The sequence below is a fragment of the Siniperca chuatsi genome, linkage group LG5, assembly GCF_020085105.1.
Source record: "Siniperca chuatsi isolate FFG_IHB_CAS linkage group LG5, ASM2008510v1, whole genome shotgun sequence".
NCBI lineage: Eukaryota > Metazoa > Chordata > Actinopteri > Centrarchiformes > Sinipercidae > Siniperca > Siniperca chuatsi.
The window spans coordinates 32,929,902-32,957,600 of record NC_058046.1 but is presented as its reverse complement, the minus strand read 5'-3'; the positions used below and the strand labels follow the sequence as shown (position 1 = coordinate 32,957,600).

Here is a 27,699-nt window from a genome sequence, read left to right as displayed (position 1 = left end):
GAGGTTGCTTATGGTGGTTGCTTGGCTTGAACGGAGGACTCACTGTTAACATGTACAAACTGAGATCGATTTGATAAATAGGATTTAAACCAGCTTAGTGCAGCTTAGCCAAAACCTAACAAGGCAGCGGCGGATGGCCGCCCACCATTGAGTCTGGTTCTGTCCAAGGTTTTTGCCTCTTAAAGGAAGTTTTTTCTTGCCATTGTCGCCAAATGCTTGCTCATGGTGGGATTTGTTGGGTCTCTGTAAATAATATTATAAAGAGTACGGTCTAGACCTGCTCTATAGGAAAAGTGCCATGAGATAACTTCTGTTATGAATTGGCGCTATATAAATAAAATTTAATTTACTTATAAACAGGCAGCAAACACCAACACAATTAATTAAACTACTGCATTCAGACATACAGTCTCAAATATCAGCCTCAGCAACAGAAAGATCTCTATCCAGATAAAATGATTTCATTGTTCATGTTCCAGTCTCTGTAATAAGATGTGATGGTCAATGGTGTCAAACGCAGTACTAATATCTAACAAGACAAGTACAGAGACAAGTCCATTGTCTGATGCAATTAAAAGGTCACTTGTAATTTTCACCAGTACTTTCTCTGTGCTATGATGCACTCTAAATTCTGACTGAAAATCCTCAAATAAACTACTGTTATTTAGAAAGTCACACAACTGATTTGCAACTGCTTTCTCAAGGATCTTAGAGAGAAAGGGAAGGTTAGATATAGGTCTATTGTTGGCTGAAACCCCAACCCCAAGGTTTTTTAAGAAGAGGTTTAATTACAGCTACTTTAAAAGACTGTGGTACATAGCCTGTTAATAAAGACAGATTGATTATATCCAGTAAAGAAATGCTAACTAAGGGTAAAACATCTTTAAGCAGCCTAGTTGGAATGGGGTCTAAGAGACAGGTTGATGGCTTAGATGAATTAATCGTATATATATATATATATATATATATATATATATCAATCATTTGCGTTTTAACATCACATCACATCGCTATGCATTGTGGGTTATTCCGTCAAGCAAAGTCTCCAGAGTTGTGGTGTTACTCAAACACTTTGCTGATTTCACAGTGGGACAGCCCTGAGCGCTCACCAGAGTAGCCGGACTGTGCACTACAATCTGTGAGTGCGTTAAGGGGGGACACTGGAATGTGTTTAGTATGGAACTTTAGTAAGGATGACTAAAGCTTGGCTAAGACTAAAAAAACGACAAAAGACTGGAACAGGGGGGAACAGCCACCCTGCTCTGTCCAAAGTTCAAAAATACACTACTACACCCTCCAAGGCTTACTATTTAACATCTTCAATTATATTATTATTTATTGTTTGCTGTTTATTGTTTATTTCCCATTAGCCACCGCTGGTGTGGTTGCTAGTCTTCTTGGGCTTCATAGTATCTTGTTTGTTTAATCTATACACAAACAGAAATGTGAAAATGACATGTTGTGGTTTTATGGGGAGTTACAAGCTGGAACTGGAATGCACAGACATTAGACATCTTCTCATCTCACTCCCTGAAAGAAAGCAAATAAGCGTATTTTCCAAAATGTTGAACTATTCCTTTAACAACCCATCATGCACATGGCAGGCTACACAAGCCAGCTTCATTATGTTAAGCTTCAGAGTTCATTCTTACGTCAAGGTTCATTTAGTCGCTGTCCTGATCATTTCATGTGATCTTCATCAGTAGACTTGACAAGATGTCATGGAATTTTTCTGTTTTCTAATCACTTGTCCACATTGGCTTAACAGCCAAAAAACGCCTTAAACATCAGCTTTTAAGAGCATGTAGATAGTTTGTGTGCAACCTGTGCATTTTATTAGTTTTTATCGTTTGTTTCTTTCCTGACCTGATGTGTCCTCTCGCCATGTGATCACACAGTTACCCTGTGTGCCTAAAGAAGTGCATCTGATATAATAGCATTTAACATGACTTGTCGTGTCCTGTGTCCCTGCTCTGTGATAGGACGAGCCCAGGGCCACAGTGGAAGAAAGGGAGGAGCCTGCTCAGGTCCCAGACCCAGATGAGTTTGTGGCCCCAGCCCCTCCCCCCTCCTACTTCTCCACTTTCTACTCATACACACCACGCCTGGCTCGCCGGTAACAGACCCCCCCTCGCACACACCCAGACACACACATACAAACTATACTTACACACACAGTGTCAGTAATGTCAGTTGTGTTTTCATCCATCAGTCTTCTCAGCGATTTATACAACACTCTGACTTCAGTCCTGTTTTTAGCATAGAACATGTGACTCACTCACTAGTTTGTTGTTTGTTTGACTTGTGTGTTTCAGGATGCTTGGAAACAGTGTGATCCCTCTCCCTCATATCTATGGGGCTCGGATCAAAGGGGTGGAGGTCTTCTGTCCGTTAGACCCCCCACCTCCATATGAGGCTGTTGCTGGAAACTCCACTGATGCAGTCACACAGGTACAGTCCAAATGAGCATCCTTTACACTGTAACCCAACTGATACTGGATTTGTGATGTGGGTACTGATATCAGCATTTGAGAGTTTAAAAACTCTGATAACAATATATCGGCCGATAGTCATTTTTTCATTTTTTAAACTTAAACATAACATAAAAACAATCTTGATACGGATCCCTTAGATTTTTATTCTTTTAAAGAATTGTGACCCAGATACATACTGAGTGGGACATTACACAGTTGAAAAATCAACTTCAGAAACAAACAAACAAATCAGAAAATCAATTTGTAATGGTGACACTGTTTCTAAGTGACCTCAAAACTAGTTTGGCATTTCTGTGCTGCAGTTTCAGCGGTTACTTCCCACCAACACATACATTGATACATCGCTCTGGCCTATCGCAAGAAATAACACGTTAAAGCCTCTGCCCCCCGGCCCCTCCACCCCCACACATACACACAGACACACACACACACACAAAGATATAAAACAAATAGACAATGGTAATGGCCTGGTTCTGTGAGGCAGGCACTAAGCACAACAACAGCGCAGGTGCCCAGCTTCCCTCATTCAGGACCAGGAAGCTCTGAGATTTCAGCTTCTAAACATTTTTTTTTTTTTTACCCTTTCAGGTTTTGTACTTCTACAATGTACATTTATCTGCCTTGTGGATTATCAGTGTTGTGCTTTACAGCAGACAAACAGTTCTCTGACATTGGAGCGTACATGAATGCGTCACCCAGACGTTTTTTTTTAATGGTCTCTGCTCACTACTGCATTACCACATGACAAAAACAAGCACACAAACACTCAAATAATAATAAGGTGACTCACCGTGATAAATTACCTACCTCAAGCAAAACTTGGATTTAGTTTTTTCTACTGTAATTTTTTTAGGTATTTAACGTTAATGTCAAAATGCTCAAAGTACAGGTTCAACTGCCCTATGACTAAAACATGCGAGTAGATTTGGAAACTAGCAACTTATGTTAAGGAATTCTGGGTGTTAAAGAGATAAATAAATTTGTCAATGAAGTATAATTACCAACTCAGCATTTTTTGACTAATTCATTTAACTATACCAGTGTGATGGTCTCTGTTTATTTCAGGAGACAGAAATTGCTCTGACAGAGTTGACTATGAACCCGACTACCTCTCCACCAGAAGCCTCTGTTCGAGGTAGGACACATGTTCACACTGTATAAAACATGGACGTAGTGTCTGTGACGTCACCCATACTGTGACGTTACCCAAGTTACCCATGCATAACTTTAATTCACCCGTAGGTTTCTGAAGAGCCGCTGCAAAGCTCAAAGTGGGCGGCTCCCGGCGGCTCTGGCCATCGCCATCTTGGCAGCGCCCGACTCTGGCTAATTCAAAAATTGGGCAAAGAGGTGGAGCTGAGGCATTTTAACTCGGAGCTCTATGGGGACTGACTCGTTTTTTGAGCCAGCCATTCAATGAACTGCAGTTTTTGGCACTTGAGCGTTGGCTTAATTTTTCAGATTTCAATTTTTTTCAGTCCCAGAGGTGGGTGGCTGTGGCTTAGTGGTAGAGGGAGTCGTCCACCAATCGGAAGGTCGGCCGTTCAACCCCAGATTGCCCCTGAGGGCTGCACCTTCTAGTGAATGATTTACACATTCATACACTGCCATCAGTGAATGTGTGTGAATATGAATGTTTGCAAACCACGTACTGCCCCTGACCCAAGTACAAGCACTCCTCCACCCCCTCCTGACAAAAGCAACGCACAGCCGATGTTCATTCAGACTACAGTTTAAACACAAACATCTGTGCTGAAATTGTACCTCATGCAGGTGTTTAGCCAGGGTCCTCGTGCATTTAAGTTCTCAACAATTACAGTGAAGCCGTTGGTGGCAATGAAATTCTTGTTCTCCCACAATGCTCAAAAGAAAATCACACAAGTTGGCTTCTAATTTTCACACAAGTAAATTAGAAATGAGAAAAAGAGAATCTAAGACATAAATAGTACAGAAGTTGAATTATAGGGGGAAAAAATATAATATATATAAAATAGAACAGAATAAAATATAATCTGAAATATAATACTGAGGTAGACTGAGGTTGTGCAGTAATGTAGTAAATGTATGTGCTTAGTGAGAACCTGTTATGAACGGGTAGGAACAGAATGTACACAGCTATGCACATAAATATATATGCTGTGATGGTTTACACACACACATACATATACACATATATGCGCCCATATACACACACACAGTACACACAACATACGTGTGTACTGTATGTACAGGTTAACATAAGTGGTATACAGGTAAAGTGTACCAGTGCAGTGCAAGTAAAGTATCATAGTGATGAGCTCAAGAGTTCAGCTTTCAGATGGTCTGCGGGATGAAGCTGTGCCTGAGCCTGGTGGTGCCGGTCCAGACCTTCTGCCGTATGGAGTCACGGTGGAGGATGTGGTGCTGCCTATCAGCGCAGCCTGGGTTCTGCCCATCAGGAAGTTCAGGATCCAGTAACACAGGGCAGTGTTGAGTCCCAGGTCTCTGAGCTTGATGGTGAGCTTGGAGGGCACAATGGTGTTAAATGCTGAACTGTAGTCAATGAACAGCATTCTCGGAACTGGTGAAACTGTAGCCCACCTGCGAGGACCAAACCAGAGTAAGAAGTCGGTGATGGGTAGTGTCTTCATTCAGACCACAGCAACAGCCAATCACATGGGCTCTGCAATAAACTCTGTTATTGTAAAGGGAAGCAGGATGAAATACCATTTTATAGTAATGAGCTGAGTTTTAAAAATGTACTTGATTATTTCACTGTTTTATAATTGTATATTTTGTATGTATTTATTCATTGATTTTTCTAATTGGATTTATTTAATATTAAACCCATTGGCTCACCATATTTCACTGCCTGTAAGACCATATGAGAACCACGGGTATTTGATAAGTTTGTGTAGAGAGGCACCGATCCGATCCACTGGATTGGCATCAGCTGCTTCACTCGTGCTTTTCTGTCAGTTGCTCATTCACCTGCTTTTAGACTGCCTGCTGACTTGTAACACCCAGTCATATTCATACAGCTGTACATGGTGTCATAACCTGACACTTCTCACTATTACTCGGTTGAGACCCCCAGGTTAACCGTGTTTGCTGCTGCAGCTCCCTCACCACCCCAGCCTCCTCCTCATGTGCTAAGTGTTTGGTGTTGTTGATTTAATAGATCTAATATTCATTTACCTATGTGTTTTTAAGGAGGATTAGTTCTTCCCATTAGAGTCCTTGTTGCTGCTCAGATTCTTTAAGAGCTCCCTCAAACAGCAGAGCCTTTTCCACCAAATCTAACTGTGAAACCATTTGCTAAGTGTCTCTGACTGAATGATGGCCATTTGCCATTTATTGTATTAGTTTTATACATCAAATTTCCAATTCTGTGACAATGCACCTGCAATATAAAAATGAAGTCTGTAGATTGTTAAATGGAGTCAAAATCCAGTCAAGCAGAACTTTTGTTTGCAAGAATATTCATGAAAACATGACAGTACAATGTGGCAGTGACCTTTGGTTGTGTGTTGTTTAGGAAGTTTGCTACCAGCCTGTGTTTTACATGTAAGGAATAATCAGATATACGCATAAAAGTGCAAACAGTGTGCAGCTTGAATAGGTTTCATTTTTTCTGCCCCTTTTGGTGATTCTGGTTGATCTACTCACTTTCAATTCAATTTTATTTATATAGCGCCAATTCATAACAGAAGTTATCTCATTGCGGGAGAGGGAGAGGGAGGCACAATGCACAAACTTTGCTTTTGATCCTGTACTCATGGTGTTCAGGATGCTGATACCTTCCTACCTTGTGTGTGTATCAGACACATTTGTACTGTATTTTTTATTTATGATAGCTTTGGAAAGTTTGCTGAAGCGTTCACGGTGAAGACACACCCTTAAGTATGTATGGGAATGTGTGCCACATTTCTCTGGACAAAAACATTTGAATTGGAGCGTCCACCCGTCTTTTGTCAGTGTGTGTTATTTGATTTTAAATGAATGTCAGTCTTCATGCCTTTTGTTGTAATAGCACGTGTGTCCATCTTTCTGTTTTCAGTTTTAGACACGAATCCACAAATAGTATCGGCATCACCAGGCGTCCTTCTACCGGCCAAGCCCCAGGTCCAGCCTCCGCCGCCTCAGCAGCAGCAGCAGCAGCAGCAGCATGCTCCAGCACTGACCCCCTGGAGGAAAGCAAGGATCCACCGCTCCAACAGTGACCCAGTGTTGATGGACTTCCCTGCTAAAGGTTGGCTTTTTTTGCTCATGTGCAATCTTTGGAAATTGGTACACCAGTATGGGATGAGACAATTGTGACACACCAATCCAGACTACAGACATAATCAGCACATCAATAAGCCATTTAAATCAGTAGATCTTTACTGTCCTATTGGAGGACTGACATCATCATCCATCAACACTCTACGGTCAGCTTTTGAGATTTATTCAGTGCAGTATCTAAAAGCCAAACCAATTTAAAATCAACAGTGTATGACACAGTGTGAGTGCTAAAATGGAGTGGAATCGTATGAAACCGAGAGGAGATGTGGATGTGTCTTGCAAAGCTCCAAATGTTTGCAGATAAAATGTGCAGCTTTGGGTAAGTATCCTCCATTCCTGTATTGTGTCTGTACACAAATTGAAATGGACATTTCATCATTAAGGGTGCTATTGTAATTGCGCAAACAACCAACTGTATGTGCAGCAGTGCAAAGTGCAAAAGGGCTGGATGAGGTGGACGATCAGGGGGTGTTTAATAAGTACCCTCTCAGCCAGTCACATCACTGGTCTCATCACTCTGAAATAGCTGAGCCAATCACAGTGAAGTATGACAACAATAGCTCAACAAATGGGGAGAGAGAGTTTCTCTAGGAAATCATGTTGTTGTCTGGATGGTGCAGCACGACGTGAACATTCAGCACCACAAATGCAACCAGAGGCATTTGGTGTGTGTTTTTTAAACGGTTAATTAGTACAATGATGATGGAAATAAATAATGAAATAATATATTTGGTGAAGTTTATATGACTACATCAGTCCAATGCTATGTCAGTCATAATTCTACTGTATCTTACGGTGGTCACATTATAAATGATAAGATACAGCAGCATTTGCACTATAATCAAGGAAAAGAAATCTCAAAAGGATGCACAGGACTGCAGAATATCGAGTTATAATCTGATTTATTGAGTCTGAAGGCTGCATATGTGTCCTGCTGCCTTCAGACGGCTGCAGGGATTTAATGAACTGAAGGAGAAGCTTCATCACAATAATAGCGGGTTGTCCACCAATCGGAAAGTCGGCGGTTTGAACCTGGCTTTCCCCAGCCCACATGTCGAAGTGTCCTTGGGCAAGACACTGAACTCCAAATTGCTCCCGAGGGCTGTGCCTTCTGTGTGTGAATGTGTGTGAATGAGTACCTTTCTTTGAACTGATGGCATCAGTGTGTGAATGGGGTGAATGTGATATGTAGTATGAAGCGCTTTGAGTAGTCGGAAAAGACTAGAAAGGTGCTATACAAGTACAGTACATTTACCATTTAATAAACTTAATTTGTATGGCACCTTTCATATAGGAAATGCAGCTCAAAGTGCTTTACAACAAAGAAATGACATGCACATAAAAAATGACAGAATTAACAAAGACAGGGATAGAATGCCAGAGTTAATGGAAAGTAAGGTGGAGAATAAAACCCACTTGATGATAATAGTAAAAATAAGATAACAATGAGGAATACATACATGGAAAACAAAACCCACTGAACATTAATAATAATAAAAATAAAATAATATAGATTGCAGGGTTTTAATGAATGGAAGCTGCTCATACAGTATAAAGCATCACTTATATTAATTAGATCAGTACAGACTGTTTTATGGATGTTCCTGTTTTAACCAAAATATGGGATCATTTGTTTTCATACCTTTTTTCTGATAAAAGAGCAACCACCCTTAAATCACAAATAAAGCTCTGTTTCACACTTAGAGCACTGTTTGCAAATGACGATATGTTGGATATATACGGATAATTGGAGAACCTGAACTGTCTTCTTCCCCTCTGATGTCTGCTGTAGTGCAGAACAGCAGCGATGCTCCCCTCGCTCCCTGTCCTCAGACCACAGATTCTTCCACCCAGACCTCCCAGCCCACGCTGGCTGCTCATGCCCAGGGCCATGTCACACTGCGACGGGGCAACAACGGCAGTAGGACGCCCCACCGGCCGCGGCCCTCCTCCATGGTGGACTACCAGAGCTACCGGCACACACAGCAGCTGGTCAGGAAAATCCTGGAGCAGCCGGCAGCCCAAGGGCTGACCCCCGAGGTCCAGGAGCTGGTGGACAGCATACGAAATGTCCTGCAGTCAGATCAGGAGCACATGGAGGAGGCTGTACGCTGTGCCAGTTACATAGAACAGGTTGGTGTTCATACAGAAACAATCATCATCCAAACACAGAAATCACTGTAGTCTGACATGCTGCGGTAAGCGTATTGTCTCATTTCCGGTCACCAGTGTTTGTGTTTTACTAGTATCATATTTCTGTTGCTCTAGTTCATCATAGTTAATTTTGTTCGATTCTTCATTATAGTGACTAACTTTCTGCTATAAATTTAAACCAAGGTCCCAGTTTGGGTTCGGGAGGCACCATCTCTATATAAGGACTATCTTCTTTTACCTACGCAACATTGCAAAAATATTATCAGGCTGCCCGAATAAGTCCCTAAAGACTCTCCAGGGAGCCAGTTCAGATAAGCTAATATTGGAGAAATATGATCTCTTTTTTCCTAGTTTTTGTCAGTACACGTGCTGCAGCATTCAGGATCAGCTGGAGAGTCTTAAGGAACTTATTCGGGCAGCCTGATAATAAGGAATTGAAATAGTCCAACCTAGAAGTAACAAATGCATGCACTAATTATTCTGCATCATTTTGAGACAGGATGTGCCTGATTTTTGCAATGTTGGGGCCAAGTACAATCTGAGTTTAACATCAAAAAATTGCAGGTCATCCAGGTCTTTATGTCCTTAAGGCATGCTTGCAGTTTAGCTAACTGGTTAGTTTCATCTGGCTTGATCGATAGATATAATTGGGTATCATCCACATATCAATGAAAGTTTATTGGAGTGTTTCCTAATAATATTGCCTAAAGGAAGCATATATAAGGTTAATAGAATCTATCAACCCTTATAATATTTAGCTATTATTTATATAGCTATTATCTCCCTTATAGCTTTTTCAAGACGTGTACTGCTTTTCAGATATATTATTTACCAAATATACACAAACCGCAGCTTATTGGCTAAAACTGGATAAAATTCACACTGTAGCTAAATCTCACAAGTGAGGTTTTTTCTTGTAATAGTTTTGGCTTCACCCAGCAGCTTCAACAGCAGCACAAGCTACATCCTCCAAAATGATCCTACAGTTGAATCAACAGGTCTCTAAAACAGTTTCAACACAAACTGAACATTAGAGCATTTCTGAAGGAGGATTTATGGCAGGACTGTTGGATTAGAATGCATTAGTTTTAGCTGGGTGGACCTAATAAACTGGCAACTGAGTGTATGTTACGTAATTTATCAAAATTAATAAATGATATTTTTGTTCTGTGCAACATCTATATTTTGAGGTGTCATGAACATGTTTCACAGTTTCCTCTTTGCTTTCAGGTGTTCACTGACTCAGAGATGGGTCCCAGTCAGCCTAGACCTCCCCAGCAGCAGCAGCAGCCAGCAGGCAGCTCCTCCCAGACTTTCCCTCGCCCCCTTAGGAGAAGGCCTGGTCTGCTGCACCTGCAGAGCTGTGGGGACCTCAGCTCCTTCACCTGTGCTCCACTCGAGTCTCTGGAGCATCGAGGAAACAGTAGAAAAGTGGAGTTGAGGGCAGGCTCTAGAACAGGTTCAAGGACAGGGTCCCGTCCGGATCATCCTGAACGCCCTCACAGTCTGATCGGAGTCTTTAGAGAGACAATGCTTTGAGGGAAAACCAATGGTATTAAAATATGTTTGATGGCAACACAGCTGGATGTTGCCTTGTCTGTTATAATAGGAAACTATTATAATCCAACCACTGAGGAAGATCTGTGTGTGTGTGTGTTGTGTGTGTGATGTGTGCAGATGAGTTGTGTACCCATTGTTCGCTGTAGCTACTGTTGGAGCTCGGACTTCCTCCAGAAATATGGATCACAGGATGCGAGGTAATGCAGAAAAAACTTTCTGAACCACACCATGACCTTTTGGGGGCTCTGGAAGATTCTGTTTTAAGTGCTAGTTTGGGCTATGACTCAACATCACAGATCACTAAGCTGTCAAAACAGCTTCATGAGAATGTTTGCTTTTTACAGCATATGTGTGCTGACACCGAATGACTATTTACTGTGGGGGCAGAAGTGCTGCTGTCAATACAGTAAGTATGAAACATTATGGAGACTTTTGTTAGTAGTAGTAGTAATTTATTTTGTTCCTTACTTTTGTAGCCTAATATGACTGCACTGCCACTTTATAAAATCAAAGATGTAGTGCAGTTGTTTTTTAAATTATTTGCTCTGCTACTGTTAATGTGACAATTTATTTGTGAAATACAAAAAATATGGGCACCTTGTATTGAAACACAGTACCCAGCATCCAATGTTTTGTATGCTTTATTGAGATTTTAACATTTTAATGAGTTTGCATTTGTTCCAGCCAACTCCATACAGCTAAACATGACAGCAATTGTTTTACATGTATCTAGGTGTTATTTAATGGTCAGATGCATTGGCTGCAACATTTTCCGATACTGATTAAACAGTAATGCTTTTTAAGGGTCCATAAATTCTTAATAATTTCCAACAAGTTCCTGGGAAGGAAATTTGGTACTAATCATAGGGAAAATGGGAATGGACTTGAAAGAAAAGTAAATATTAATTCATTATGCATTTAGTATTGCAAACTTTATTTTCTCTATATTTTGAATTGTATGCTTCTCTATAGAGAAATTTCAAATGTTTACCTGACCTGCTGTGCACTGCCTGAAAAGCTCCCTTGGTTACACTAGCAATTTATTAGAATTAAAGTGTAGCAATTGAACAATTTCACCCATAATTAGCACCAAATTACACAGGAAACCTTTCCAGGAAACTTTGAAATTATTTGAAAATTACAGACCATTTAATAAGCCACAGTCCACCAGGTTAGTTGGCTTGCCAGTTAGCAAGCAATAAAGCTTGGTTGCTGACTGACTGAAACCATGCCTCTTTTGTGGAGCAGTTTGTACTCTGGCAGAGTTATATAAAAGTGGATGATGCGGCACAGCTAATATGATAGCTCCCCCTATTTTGGACTCTCACTGAAATGTCAGCACTGAGCATCAAAATGTATCTGTTTAACTTTATGTGAAACTACCATGCAGATTTATTTAGCCTACTGCACTTCCATTGTAATGAACTGATTTTGATCCAAAATCTTGTCGCGTTCACCTCAGGTGAAGATAGTGATGACAATGATTCCCATGTTTACAATAATCGTTTATGTCCTTGGACAACTTAAGACAGTTGTATGTTTGCAGAGGTGGACGTGCATGTTAAATAATGCCCTAATAAATGTGGTTTAATTACCTTGAACACAGACTTTGGCTGATGTGAGGCGTTGGCTTTTCAGGTACTTTTGTCTTATTTAGTACTTACTAGTAGAATAAATTGGAGCTTTCAGAAAATCCAGTTTCCCAATCATAATTGGCATAAATGGTATTTATAAGTCAGAAACTGGTAATTATGATAACTCCCATGTTACGTGAATGCAGTATAAGAAAACTAGTAGTAGTAATTTATTTAGTTCCTTACTTTTGTAGCCTGATAATCAGACTGCACTGCCACTTCATAAAATCAAAGATGTAGGCAGTGATTCAGAGGTCTGGAACAGACTTCTATGGTTTACTTCTTATCCTTACTGAGACTGTCAACCTTGTACTCAAGTGCCTAGTCAGATATCAGGATCATCATCATCCTTACACATAAACTGGCAGAGTTTTTCATTTCTTTGGCAAGGCCTCTGCTGAGACCTTTGTAGCTGGAGTTTATCCTTTTTTGCAAATTGTATTCCATAGCGTCTGAGGGTGTTGACAATCACATATTTTCCATTTGGAAATCTTTCTTGTACAATCACATCTCAGTGATTACAACCAGAAAACCTCACACCATGATTACCTTGTTTCCAAACTCAAAGAATGAGTTGGTTATTTTTGCAAACAGAAGAACAACGCTCATGCAGTAGGTGAGCCACCATGAAAGTAAATGAAAAACAGACAATGTTAAACTAATCTTGGTAATCTTGAACATTTGACGTGATGTAGTGAGAGGAAAAGTCATTAGGACTCATCCTCTGGGGACCTTTAATGTCTGTGTTGTATTGATCCAATATTTCACAAAATGTTTCAGTCTCTAGACCAACATGTGGAAGAAATATTTAGCTTTTTTGTTTTGCGTTTAAACATCAGAATTCCCATCGATGTACAGCCATATAATCCAATCAGGCTACCTGCTGCTCAGACCTGTAGACTCAAGACCTGTTGAGGAAAACCTTGGTCATTGGCAAAATTTTCAGTCACACTTCAACAAAACCCTAATATTCAACACAATGTCACGGCAGTTTGTGAAATAGCCACGAAATGTAATCTATAGGATTTGTGTACATGGACACAATTTATTATTTTTTCGTGACACTCACGCACGACCTTCAAACTAATGTATTTCAATTGGAAGTATCTTTCATGCCTGCACCAAATTTGTTGTGTGTGTGGTCAAGTTAGCAATAATAAATATGCAATGTCTGGTTAGATTTTCAAAATAAAGCTTGCTGAGAAACTTTTCAGGTGACGCTGGCAGTTCAGTTAGATTTAGACACCAAAACCCATGGTTTGGGTTAGAATAAATACTTCCTTATAACAATCAGTGTTGACTATTAGTTTCCACTCTGCCCTCCTTCCTACGTGGACTTTGTCACTCTTTATACTACGTTCATCCATATTAGTTGAAATCATGCTGGGTGTCACAAAAAAAATGGAAAATTCTTGTCCATGTACACAAATCTATAGATTCAATTTCGTGACTATTTTTACAAACTGCTGTGAGACTGGGTTGGAATATTTGTGCTCAATGGCAATTTCTACAGGAAAAGAACTCAACATAGTATAAAAATCCTCATGAAAAAGATGTGCAGGGCTCATTTAGACACCACAGTCCAAGCCAAAGTCCTTCTGCAAGTCATTTATTGTTGTAAATACTGTTACAAACATTCTGGCTCTGGTACAGGAACGTAGCTCCAATAGCTAGAACATCACGGAAAAAAACTAGCAAATAAATAAACATTGTTGCTGCTTTACAGAAATGGTATATTTCTTGTATGTTTTTTTTTTTATCTTTAGACACATTGAGAGTTAACGTTTTAGTTACATTCAAATTGAGTGCACTTATAAATACTTGCCTGCCACCAGCTTCAAGTGCTTGTTTCCTTGGTTAGCTTCATTGTGTCCCGCTAGTCTACAATCCCTTACAGACCATGGAGGGAAAATATCACACACACCTTATCTTGTGCTCTAGCTGTATATATGTACATGAATGTCATTTCACACAATCAGTTTCCTACATTCCACCCACCTTAAAACACCCTTCACATTGAGTTCTATTGACTGAAGCTTGCTTAGGCCAACCCAAACACACAAAACCATTAGAAGTATATACCTTTACATAGTTTTCTATATATTTCATCTATATGTGTATTTTATATATCCAGCTGGTTTTTGTTTGAACATGGAGTATATTGGTTGTAATCACACACTACACACACACACACACACACACACACACGCACACACACACACACTAGAAGTAAGAACGGTACAGTGTTATCACGTGGCTCCAGTGAAAGCCCATGTTAAAAGTCAAAAAATGGCTACCATTGCCCCTATTCCTCTTCAGTATCAGTTTGAACATCATACAAAGTCCTGTAGTAGTATTAAGGCCAATATGAGCTTCATCGATGAGGACAGACATTTGGAATAAGCAGTGGGTTTTAAAGTTGGGGTATACAGTGGGATACATGTTACCGTTTAGCCTTAAACTCAGAAGGTTCTACTCAAACAGAAAAATAAAAGCTGTTAAATCAAAAAGGTTGGGGTGATGTAGGCAGATACATTCCCAGACATACAGGAGGGGAGCAGAGGAGTTGGTGTTGGGTTCAAATGCTTTAGTAAACTGGAGAAAAAAACTGATTCACAAAAATCCAGAAACAAAGTCCAAATTTAGTGGCTTTTAAAAAGAAAACCAGTAAGCATTACAGATGCGCACACCATAAGTCATGTGTAAAGCAATTCTTATTTAGTTTTACTAGGAAGAAGATGCATCCACCATCTGTAATAGCTCCATAAAATAAAAGCTTTTTTGTGAACTCTAACATTATTTGTCATCATAGTCAATCATAGTAGCAAACATAATTTCAACTTCAGTCATCAACAACAGCTCTGTTGAGGAAAAAACTCAAAAACTTTAAATGAATAATTTGAGCCTTAATAAGTTTTAAGTTTTACATGAAGCACAATGGCTCAGAGACATTTTTTGTGACTGCAATAACATATGAACCACTAAGATAAAAAAACATTTTTAATCTGACCACTGCCCTCTTAGCCAATGACAGTCAACCTGTTAATTAAGTGGGATAAAATGCAAGATTTAATAACCTTTAATTAAAGGTTGTTTGAATCTACTGTACGTAAGTGTTCCACCTTGCCCAGTAGGGACAACTGGACCACAGACTGAGATTTACTGTATTTATAAGGTTTATAATTGTCCTACTGGTACATGGAAATGATGTAGAGAACCTCCTCCAGTAAAAGTAAACTGGTTTAAAAGGTGCCGATGTGTTTTAGTTGTAACATTAGCTGTGCACATTAAAAACATTCACTTTAACAGCTTTAACATGTTTTACCCATATCTTCACAAGGAGGCAGGCAGGAAAAACCTCCTTACTTTGCTTCTGTGTTTGAGTTCATGTTTGTCTCATGTGATCTCAGCACTTTTACTAAAACACGTCTATTCAAAGTACCTTCAATTCAAAACAGTAGATAATCAAGAATAACCACAGCATTTTGAAAAGTCTGTGCCAGTGTTTTCACATGTTTTAGCCCATTACCTTTTCTCCACACGCCTGTCGACCATTTTCCACAGCAGAACTTTCGTTTTTAGATTTTAGTTTTTAGAGGCAGCCACAGATTCCCATTGATTTCCCAACAGTCTGAAAATGAGCTTGTAGAGACTGGAAATCAGTGCTCCACTGTGATGGATTATCTAACCCAATCACAAAAGAAGAATGGTACAGCCACATTGTCCTTTTAGTCTTACTATAAGCACCATTCAATTTGAAAAACAAATTGTGTATAAATACACAATATTATCAAATCATCCCAAAACATTAAAATATGAAAAAAAATCTGACTAAAAGAATCATGTTTCAGGGTTGTTGTTTTTTAAACAAAATAAACACAAAAACCCATTGCACCCCTGAACAGTTTGCACTGCAGGAACAGAAAAGTGAGCATTTGCTGAGCTGCAGCCCTTTTCTCTCTTACTGAAGGTCCTTCAGACTGATCTATGTGACAGCGTGGCCTTGGAATAAGTACATGCAGTCAGTGGCATGTATTCCCTCTGACTGACTACACTTGAGTAACTGTAGAGAAACTATAGCTTTGTCAGAATACAACACATATTGTATTTCCGCTGAGGGAAAACTAAACTGAACTGTATTATATGCTGTGTTACAGCTATCACCTTCATAAGTCAAACTAGTGTAATAATCATGATAATATATTTCCCATTCATGTAAAATGTCACTGCTTCCTACTCTTTCTTCCCACTAATGACTGAATTGTTATAATTTATTACATTTATGAGAACATTAAAAATTCCAAAAATGTCACATTAAACTCATAATAAAATTCGAAAAACAACTGTCACCCATTCACAAATGTGCTTATTAATTGATGCTACATGTAAAAAGGTGTATGGAAGAGGTCTTTGGTGATCACTGTAAATGTCTCTCTGGCATTTACTTACTTAATGGAAAATGTATTAACAGAATAATTACACTGATTCTTATAGTTTGTTAAAGGCTGCACCTGGGCTTAAGTGTTGTTTGTTGGTTACTGGAAATTCTTAAATAGTGCCATTATTTACCTCAAATGCAGAGAGAATCAGGCCTTTACTAGAAAGAGGTTCATATTAGAGACAGGACTTTATTCACTATTTCCCCTGTTTTAAGAATATTTGATCATATTTGTTTTTATTTTCTGGTCAGCTCCTCTTTTAATTTGCTGTTAATACAAATTCACCACTTCCTCCATGTTCACCTGTTGTCTTGATAAATTCAGTATAATGTCCATTTCCACAGCACTGATTCATCAGTACACCAACAGTCATGTCACACTCACCACTCTGCTGCTCTCACTGCTTTCACTCACACTTCGCCAGTTCTACTTTGCTGCTTGTCAATTACACTTAACAATAACCAGTGTTACATTAAAAGCCTTCCAGTGGCTCAAAGGGCATAATCCCTCCCTTCCCATGTAGCCTTTTAATGTGAAACATCTGCAGGAAATGCTACTGTCAGGTGTCATTGACAGTAACACAGATCAAACAATTGTTAGAAGCAACTATTTTTATTACTATTATTTAATGAATAAGAACAGTATTTGTATTCCAAGTGAGAGCAGCGGAGTGGTGAGTATGACTGTTGTACTGATGGAATTAGTGCTGTGGAAATGTATTTTTTATTTGTTCGTGCCACACATGCCTCCAGATATCACTTGAGAATTTAAAGTAGCTCGTATGTTTGAGTGTTATTATATTTGCTACAAGCAGTGTTTAGTGTACACCCTTTAGGCAGTGCAGACACCCTCAAACCCTGTATTAAGAAAACCGACCATGCAATTGTACACCATGCAGTATGGTGCTTTGTACATCCACATACGGTAGCATGATGTAGTCCCGAGCTCATTCCACATTATTTTGGGTTACATTATCCAACCAGCATTGAATAGAATATATTTCTATAGAAGCCAAATTTTAAAAAGCCTTGGTTTCCCGGTACTGTTTGTAATACAATACAAATACAATACAAAATTCCATTCCTGCGTCTTGTGCAAACACCTTGACATAGGGACATTGTAGGTCATCAGGTTTGTTGCAACAGGGTCTAATGTGAGTCATCTCTGTTTGGACAGAGGGGTTGGACACTGCTCTGTGTTGTAAGAGGGGTATTAGTTTAATGGGGGTTATTACATGCTAACTGGAGCTACTGCTGGTGCTATGTACAGAGGATACAAAAATTAAACAAATGAAATGGAAACACAACAACTACTGTGACAATTAACCACAGCAGAGTTGGAAAGCTTTTCTGTTGGAAGTGCAAAATGGAGCTGCACTGTTGACTCTTCAACAATGCTGCAAATGCATGGAATGTGACTAGGTGGAGTGTGTGTTCACACACTCATTTGTCAGCTAAGATTCACATACTCCCTGTGTGGAGAGCTCTGTGTTGTGCAAAGAACACCAACATACAGCATATTGAGCAGATTACAGAAGCAGGAGGGAGAGCTGAGCGCAAAAGCAAGCTTGGTCCCATGAAATGTAGCTACAACATGAGCGTCTAAATGCAAAATAAAATTATTTAGTGGATGAAATATAACTACAGGCAGGCAGTGATCTGCCAGTGAAATAGCAGCATGGCAGAAAGCACAGTCAGGGTTGTGAAGGTCATGGTTGGATATGCAGATTGCCTTCAAATCCACAATCAGGGTTCAGTTACCAGCTCATGAAAATAAGGTTTCTGTTTGAGTTCTCATATTTCTTATGTAACAATGACCAAAATTGTCACCAAACTGTCTTAGTTGCCTAAACTGAACATTAAAGATACACTTAGGAATTGTTATAGTGCTAATGTGTTGAGTTTGAAAACATCAACTGAAATAGGAAGAAAACTTTAGCATTCTGGGGCTCTACTAGGTGCTGAAAATGCATCAGGTGTAAACATCCTGTTACTAATTGTACCTTTAGCCAGAGTACACAAACAAATCTTTTAGTGAATGCAGATGGATAATTTGGGTTTCTATGTTGTTGTCACTTAAAGACAAGGCGGAGCAACAGAACAATCCTACAAACAACTCACTATAGTCCATCAGCTGTGGATAGAAGGGTGCAGGATGAGCACTGGGCTGAGCAGAGGGGGTCGGCTTGGGCAGTGACAGTTGATTGCAGGAGGTTTAAAGGGTGTGTGAGGTCAGGGCTTCATCTTGTTAAATGTAAACAGGTTGCTCCTGGGCGGTCAGCAGGCGGTACATGGCTGCAGGCATTGTCTTCATGTGGATCTGAGACAGTCACAAACAGAACAAAGCATTCAATTCATGGAATTATTAATACTAAATTCCTTTGAAGATCAAGTGCCAAACGCTAGCAGTCGTTGTTGCCAATCCAGACATCCCTCTGGATGCTAGTAACTGCCACTGTTACTGCACAGTTGTACTCGGTAACATCAGCTCTCCTGATACTCTTTGTGCTCTCTTGGCACCCAAAGTTATTTTCAAGTTTATTTTCAATGCCAACTCTCAAAAAAATGTTGCCACCTGAAAGTTATTAAAAACTTACCAAAAATGGCCACTGGCCACTTAACCTTCTCTCTTTCGCCAAACCTCTCTCTCTTTCTCTCTTAAAACCAAACATGGCAGTGGCGGATGGCCGCCCACCATTGAGTCTGGTTTTGTCCAAGGTTTCTGCCTCTTAAAGGAAGTTTTTCCTTGCCACTGTCGCCAAGTGCTCGCTCATGGTGGGATTTGTTGGGTCTCTGTAATTAATATTATAAAGAGTACGGTCTAGACCTGCTCTATAGGAAAAGTGCAATGAGATAACTTCTGTTATGAATTGGTGCTATATAAATAAATATAATATACATTTTGGATATTTCAAACTTAACAAATCAAAAACTGAAAAATTGGGCATGCAAAATTATTCAGCCCCCTTAAGTTAATACTTTGTAGCGCCACCTTTTGCTGCGATTACAGCTGTAAGTTGCTTGGGGTATGTCTCTATCAGTTTTGCACATCGAGAGACTGAAATTTTTGCCCATTCCTCCTTGCAAAACAGCTCGAGCTCAGTGAGGTTGAATGGAGAGCATTTGTGAACAGCAGTTTTCAGTTCTTTCCACAGATTCTCGATTGGATTCAAGTCTGGACTTTGACTTGGCCATTCTAACACCTGGATATGTTTATTTTTGAACCATTCCATTGTAGATTTTGCTTTATGTTTTGGATCATTGTCTTGTTGGAAGACACATCTCCGTCCCAGTCTCAGGTCTTTTGCAGACTCCATCAGGTTTTCTTCCAGAATGGTCCTGTATTTGGCTCCATCCATCTTCCCATCAATTTTAACCATCTTCCCTATTCCTGCTGAAGAAAAGCAGGCCCAAACCATGATGCTGCCACCACCATGTTTGACAGTGGGGATGATGGTGTGTTCAGGGTGATGAGCTGTGTTGCTTTTACGCCAAACATAACGTTTTGCATTGTTGCCAAAAAGTTCAATTTTGGTTTCATCTGACCAGAGCACTTTCTTCCACATGTTTGGTGTGTCTCCCAGGTGGCTTGACACTTTTTATGGATATCTTTAAGAAATGGCTTTCTTCTTGCCACTCTTCCATAAAGGCCAGATTTGTGCAGTATACGACTGATTGTTGTCCTATGGACAGAGTCTCCCACCTCAGCTGTAGATCTCTGCAGTTCATCCAGAGTGATCATGGGCCTCTTGGCTGCATCTCTGATCAGTCTTCTCCTTGTATGAGCTGAACGTTTAGAGGGACGGCCAGGTCTTGGTAGATTTGCAGTGGTCTGATACTCCTTCCATTTCAATATTATCGCTTGCACAGTGCTCCTTGGGATGTTTAAAGCTTGGGAAATCTTTTTTGTTTGAGATAGTTTGAAATATCCAATAAATTTCGTTCCACTTCATGATTGTGTCCCACTTGTTGTTGATTCTTCACAAAAAATTACAGTTTTATATCTTTATGTTTGAAGCCTGAAATGTGGCAAAAGGTCGCAAAGTTCAAGGGGGCCGAATACTTTCGCAAGGCACTGTAAATTCCATGAAAGGACAATAATAATTACATAAGTTTACATAGGATGTTTGGATGCATCTAGAAAATGTTTAGAAAAGGGAAGATATTTTTTCCAATCCAAGCCCATAGATTCCTAGTAAAGATGTAAATCTTTAAAAACAGCTCACAAATATATAATTTCCTTTATAAAAAACTGATCAGTAGTTTCCTAAAACAGCTGGACACTGTAGTTTTTATCAAATGTTACTCAAACAGAAGGAAATAGTGCATTTGTTGGGGACTATTTTGAGTTTTATATATATCAAGATCCAACTCTATTCTCTTCGTGTAGAATAAAAATATACTTGCTGACTTATCCTACACTGGTATTTGTATACTATTGTCTTGGTAGTGCATGGAGAAGTATTATCCTGTTAACTGGGTCCATTTTATTGTTGAGTAAATTAATATGTATGAAATGTATGTATTCAATTAAAGGGGCTGAAGGTAATTACAATCAAACATATGTTTTGAACTCTTCTGACCTGGTAGTCTACACTGGGAAGTAAGGATGTTGTTTTAAAGCTTGCACTAAGTGTTGAGCTACTTATAGTGATCGCACTGGCATGCACCTTTGGGTGTCATGTAGCTGCTGTTGCTGTTTATAACCAAGCAAACAGCACAGTTGAAAGTCCTTGCTGCAAAGCCAATTAGGAAACATCTGATGCTGTTTCTACTGCTCAGCAACTGAGCTGTCATTCACTGCTAATAACTGTAATAATCATATGGCCATACAGTGCAGACGTTTATATGATAACGGCTCCTTAGTTCCTTCAAGTAGCAGGAGGGCTTTGGTAAGTACCAAACATTTTACTAGCATGCAGTAACTTCAATAAGTCTGTGAAAGGATCCAGATCACAGTGTTTGTTATGTCTATGTCCAGTGTGATGTCTCACCTCTCCCACAGCGTTGGATAGGATGTGGACAATTTTTTCATGAGGCGTGGCCACCACGCTCTGGCTGTTGATCTCGATGATACGGTGACCCACTCTGACCCCGCCCCGTTCAGCAATGCCCCCGCGCATAAGGCTACAGATCTGTTGAAGAGAAAGATCAATTCCTTTACATGATGAATCAAATTCTACTCAAGCAATTTAACAGAACTGCAAGTATCATTTAACATAAAAACAGAGCAGAATCACAGTGCTACCCACAATGCCATTCTGGACGCTGAAGCCCAGCTGGTAGCGGAGGTCTGGCCGTCTGATGAGTACAGTGGTCACTGGGGGACATCTGACAATGTTCAGCTTGATCCGAGACTGGTTCTTCAGACCCTAAATAAAGGAAAGCATATGGTATCAGTGGAATGTCAAAAGGTGCACATCACTACACAGACAGATGATAAGATGCCAGTGGTGGTTTTGGTAGAAAAATTCCAGTGTTGACCCTCACTGGTTTCCCACCTGCAAACACAGCCTCTTTTGTAGAATCCTCTTTCCTTCGGAATTTTCATCCCATTTCCAAGTTGCCCATTTATCCTAAAATGTTGGAGAAAGTAGTTGCCAAGCAACAACTTGAGGTTGTAGGGGATAAATCCTAACTTACTGCACTGCTCTTTTTATCTGCTTCAATCAAAGAAGCAGGCTACAGACTGTACAAAAACTCCGCCATATATCCTTTAACTACGGTGTTTAAATTAACTAAGTGTTGGAATTACGTTACACCTGTTTTAGCCTCTTTACACTGCCTGTCTGTTTTGGGATTGATTCTTGATCATTCTAATGCTTTGTTGCTAGTCATCCTCCTCTTTCTCCATTCATTTCCTGTCTGTATCTCCACTATGTTTATCAAATAAAGGCAAAATGCCAAAAATAAATCTTCTCTATAATTAGTATCTTCATTCATAATATTCGTTATTAAAATAATGTCATACACATACCTTGATGATACTCTGGCAGGTGGACAGTGGCAGTCCCACCAGACTGGTCCCATTAATGGACATGATCTGGTCTCCAATGTTCAGTCTGCCAGACCTCTCAGCCGGCCCAGCATGCATCATGTTGGCAATGATGACAGTGGGCAGGATGGAGCCCCACCCACTCTCCACAATGACCACACCCATAATCTCTCCTTTAGATTTCTCTATGAGCACCTGAGGCCACAGCAGGCAGGCCGCAAGCGAACAGAAACAACACAAAACCATTTCCGTCAGAGTGAAATTAAATATGACTTTTCACTTTGTTTAACACAATTTTCCACATCATAATGCAAAAACATATCAAATAATATAAAATAGAGTAGTTTTAGGGGATATTTCATTTTGTACCAGTATGCATTTATGTAAATGTGATTGACAGTTGGCGATGAAAGCAGAACCTTTGGAATCTGAATGATACACAGCCCTACTTACATCTTTGCAGTTCTCAGACTTGGAGAAGTGGATGAGGTCATCGTTGTACATGTCCTGAGTGTTGAGCAGGTCACTGTACTCCTTCTGGCTCAGGTCCTCAGGGTTAATGCCATTGGCCCGTAAGAATTCCTGGTAAGCCACACTGAAGGCCTGCCCGATGGACTGGGCAATCAACTGGGCCTAGGAGACAGGATGGGTAGGGGGGAAATATGGCAGAATTTGTGAAATAATTGTAATCATTATTTATATTATCTTACAGTCAGTTTAACTAACTGTAGTCAATTTCACAGCTGATTAAACTGTTAAAATTAACATTACAAAAATTGTCCCTTCTGACAAGCATATAACTTTACTGTTGGACTCACATCCTCAGACTCAAACACGTGGCATATCATCTTGTACTGGCGCTTGCTGTCTTGAGCTGGGTCTGAGGCCTCTGCATTCTCTTGAGAGTCGGGTCGAGGCATCCTGCGCCGGGCCATCAGAACCACAATGTTGCCAATGTCAGCAATGTAGGAAATGGTGCGCAAAGGGTGGTCCATCATGGTCTCCTGGAAGTCAGACAACCATAACAGTCCTTATATCATCTAAATCTCATTAGAAAAAACTATATAGATCCACACTGGAGTTCTATTGTTCCCCTGAATACATCTTGACTGAGCACGCCAAAGTCCTTTTCCCCTTACAGTTTACTAATCCGTTTAGTTGGTAACAATCCATTCACATAACTTTCCACATCAATATTTTTTTCTACCATATGACCCCAAGGAGCCTCTGTACAAATCAGAAACAGACTGAGATGCCCTAGATCTAACTTTATTATTGGTCTTCACAACAACAAGCTAAGGATCATCTCAGAGCACTGATATAGTCGCATTTGACTACACATTCATACTGTATTTATGTGTGCATGATGCACGTTTTCTGCATTGGTTGTCCTCGGAAACTAACGCTACTTCTGCCCAGTTTCTGCAGGGCTCACCAAGTTAAACTTAAGACTTTTAAAGACCTTTTTAATACCAATACCAAGCAATTTAATACCTGTTTCAGAGTCACACCGACCAAAGTATGAAAGATATCAATGAAAACCAGTAGGGACAATATGGCCTGGAATTAGTTACCAAGTGCATACATTTATTGACATTTATATAATTCCTAATGATATCATTAATAAATCGCTAAACACGACAGCAGCAGAAAATGGCTGGATAAAAGAATGGATGGATTAACCAATTAAAATATATCTATTTAAGGTCCATATATGAATTTCACATAGCATCAGAGGTCTGGAACAATGGTACTGGAGATTATCCTGCCAGTTTTTGCTAAAATCACAAACAAAAATACCTTTAAAGGCATTTTTTGGAGGAAACTGAAATCAGTGCTTATTAAGACCTGCAAATACCCTTTATTAGGACATGAAGCAGGGTCAACAGCTCACTCTGAACAAACCACAAGAGCAGTGTTGAAAGGTTTTGAAGAGAAACTAAACATATCATCAACAGTATGATGACATGCTGCTGCTTTTTCTGAATTGATCTCAACAGTAATAGTATACAGTAGTCCCAGGCAAGTATATGTGCAATGCTGCTAGAGTCACCGCTGCTTGTCTGCTCATATCTGTAGGTAAAAAGCAAATGCAGTTGGAATACCCATGACTTTATCAGTTAGCCACTGTTAGCCCATCAAGGGCAATGCACACCGCTAACATAACTGTATGAGTTATGGATGACATTTATGTCAACAGCTTCTTATCTCTGCTATGATGCATATTTCACATATTTCAGTTTAGATTCAAACTGATGTTGAACAGCTTGTTCTATTTCAGAGGTTAGTTGTGTGGCCTGCTGTATTTCCTGACCAGAAAGTCTTTCCTCCTTAAATGGATTAGTAGCTGGACCATGCCAGGAAGCAGACACTGGTCTGACCTGAACCCTAATCAAACTGCAGAGTTAACTTTTTAGCTGACTGGCTGCTTAGCAGCACAGGCTAACTGTGTAGCATGTAACGTCTTTGTGTACTTGGCTCCATTTGAATGTGTTCTTCAGAGATCTGGTGAAAAGAGGGTCCTTTCTCAGCAAGGTGACAAGAAAAGGCACGACAGCTGTGTGTTGTTCATCAGTCACAGTGAGTACCTGGGAGTCAGCGTTGAGCACTTTGATTCTCTGGGTGGAGATGAAGAGATCCACCTCTGTCATGGGCTGAGGCTCACCCTCAGGGGCCTACACACATATACACAACCACATTCACAAAGCAATATTAGACACACATTCATAAAACATACAGACTCATAAAAAGGCCAAAACGTCAGTGAGCAGATGTTCCTCAACAAGCAGACATTCAAAGTTAGAAGACAGTAACTGTCACATTACAACCAGAGCACACAGTGAAAGATAAAACAGCTGCTAAATTAATTGCTTTCTGATCCATAAACCCCAAAATAAGTCTTTGACTAGCAGACTGGACTCAAGGTGCAGAGCTAACAACTCTAACAACTCCTAACAGATAACCCCTGTGTTTGTTCCTCTTTTTTGCCGATTTACTGTACTGCAAATAGTAAATTCATTACACTACTTCTGAGCATTTTTTCCAAAAATTCCATAGTTTAGCTTTTTGATTGTGTTCTTCCCACCTTCATTTCAGTACACTATGAAAATCTAGTGGCTTGAGCTCCAGTGAACATCACATCTGCTTTTGTCATTGTAAAAGTTGCAAAACATTAGTGTTGCATGGTAAAGCAGAACAGAATTTATTTAATCCTCTCATCTAACGCTCGGCAACAAAGTGCATAAGCGTATTTCCCAAAATGTTGAACTATTCCTTTAAGTCTCTTTGATTTTCAGAACATTCAGGAGAAAGTGAATGGAAAACCAATGGCTACCTGGAGGGAAGGAAAAATACATACAAACATTTCAAACCCTACAAGCAAATTGATTTGCAGGAAGTGGTATGGGCCTTCACATATGTTGCAATCCACCAAGTCTTACATTTGGTTTAACCTCTTTACTGTCGTCAAAATCTGCAACAGTGATGAGTGCACTCTAAATGAGAACAGTGAAAATAGTCCCCATAAGACACAGTAAACATCAGGGTGTTATATTGATTTGAGGAATAATTACCAGTCATCTCACTTAGATTGATGGAATGTTTGTCAAGGCAGGAGTATCATAGAAAAGGTTTCAGTCGTAGTCATCTGGACACTGTTTTCAGAATCAAGACGTTTCGGCTCCCATCCGGAAGTCATTCTCAATTGTGAAAAAATGGGACGGGAACTAGAAATTTAAGCTACTCTGTGTTACATAAGGAATCTACCTGAGTATCTGTTAATAGCTAGTTTCACCTGAAACTGACCTAATTGTTTCCAAGATGGCCCAGTAATCAGTAATCAGGCCTATTGTTTTCTGGCTGCAACTACCTCATCACTGTTAAGTACCTGATTATCATGTGATTGGCGTGACCAAGGTGTTAATACACTGTGATAGACTTTGGGCAGATTGAATCTCAGACCACCATTTCTGTTCAAAGAGGGGTTCTCTTTTTTCACAAAAATGGCTTCCTTGACACAGCGTTTTTTTCACAATTGAGAATGACTTCCGGATGGGAGCCGAAACGTCTTGATTCTGAAAACAGTATCCAGATGACTACGACTGAAACCTTTTCTACGATAGAGCACTCCTGGACGAATGAGGGACTACACCGTCATATTTTGAAAGCAGCAGTATGTTGGTGTGAGCTACTATGAACATTTGAAAATAATCAGAGCACTGGTCTACTATGCTGGGGGCAAAACTGGAGCTTCATTCATTCAGATTCAAAAAGGTTTGATAAAATTTATGTTTCTGTCTGGTCATCTTCATATTCTTTATATTCTCTAATTATGCAGCAGACAGATTTATTTAGAACTGGGCTTATTTATTTACCTAGACAGACTTGCTGTTTGGCTTCCTAACCTGGATAATTAGCTTAATATTACAAGCATTTTAGTGGTAAAAATGTTGTGATTTACAAAGTTGAAGTTTACATTACTTGAACATGTTGATATTTATGATAATGTAAATAATTCACCAAACTGCATAAAGATATGCATTTCAACTTTAACTTTGAGGGGAAATCTGTCCTGCAGCCAGGTAAAACAGAACGCACAGAGACACAGGCATGCAGACATGATAACATGATCTTACTGTGTGTACTATCCTTGGCATGCATTCCAATTTTGGGTACAAAAAGTCAAATGAATCCAGGTGTTTTCCCTCACTGTGTACACAATGAACAAGTACACACAATTGTGACAGAGTATTGTGTCTGAATTGTGTTGGAATAGCAAGCTGGAGTTTGTTTGTAGGCTCTGGTACTTCCTGCTTGGTGTCACAAACTGTAAAAGGTGCCAAACCACAGGAAACTCAAGCAAGGGCTGTGGGCATTCTAATAGAAAAATGTGAGTCAGCAGCTACAGGATATTCACAATAATAAAAGAGAGACTGAGTCATTTTTACTTTATTTATGGATGATTTTAAAATTCATAAATAGAAATACTTTGAGATGAGGCTGATTCATCTATTTCACAGGAAGATGTGAAATGTTCTTATTAATAATTCCAGGTTTCACAATAGTAAAAAGTCCATGGAAAGATCTAAAACCACTGCTACAGCATAGTCACGTTTCCTATGTCCATCTATATGCTCCATATGTTTCTCATATTTCCCCAAA

The 27,699-nt window shown here is 39.7% G+C and overlaps 2 protein-coding genes across 9 annotated transcripts in view; one reads left to right on the top strand and one right to left on the bottom strand.

Annotated features, from left to right (window-relative positions):
* The window catches only part of fam189a2 (family with sequence similarity 189 member A2), a 43,426-nt gene extending 31,349 nt beyond the window's left edge, over window positions 1–12,077 (top strand). For both annotated transcript variants that reach the window (XM_044195708.1, XM_044195709.1), the window contains 6 exons: window positions 1,983–2,116; window positions 2,316–2,451; window positions 3,561–3,630; window positions 6,535–6,726; window positions 8,551–8,891; window positions 10,143–12,077. In XM_044195708.1, the coding sequence (XP_044051643.1) occupies window positions 1,983–2,116; window positions 2,316–2,451; window positions 3,561–3,630; window positions 6,535–6,726; window positions 8,551–8,891; window positions 10,143–10,451 (1,182 nt within the window). In that variant the 3' untranslated portion in view covers window positions 10,452–12,077. The remainder of the gene's footprint in view (window positions 1–1,982; window positions 2,117–2,315; window positions 2,452–3,560; window positions 3,631–6,534; window positions 6,727–8,550; window positions 8,892–10,142) is intronic.
* A 1,622-nt stretch (window positions 12,078–13,699) lies between these two features.
* Window positions 13,700–27,699, bottom strand: part of apba1a (amyloid beta (A4) precursor protein-binding, family A, member 1a) — a 96,886-nt gene continuing 82,886 nt past the window's right edge. For all 7 annotated transcript variants that reach the window (XM_044195700.1, XM_044195707.1, XM_044195701.1 and 4 more), the window contains 7 exons: window positions 25,128–25,214; window positions 23,358–23,543; window positions 22,993–23,172; window positions 22,522–22,734; window positions 21,797–21,916; window positions 21,539–21,679; window positions 13,700–18,864 (listed from right to left, as the gene is read on the bottom strand). In XM_044195700.1, coding sequence (XP_044051635.1) covers window positions 18,793–18,864; window positions 21,539–21,679; window positions 21,797–21,916; window positions 22,522–22,734; window positions 22,993–23,172; window positions 23,358–23,543; window positions 25,128–25,214 — 999 coding nt within the window. In that variant the 3' untranslated portion in view covers window positions 13,700–18,792. The remainder of the gene's footprint in view (window positions 18,865–21,538; window positions 21,680–21,796; window positions 21,917–22,521; window positions 22,735–22,992; window positions 23,173–23,357; window positions 23,544–25,127; window positions 25,215–27,699) is intronic.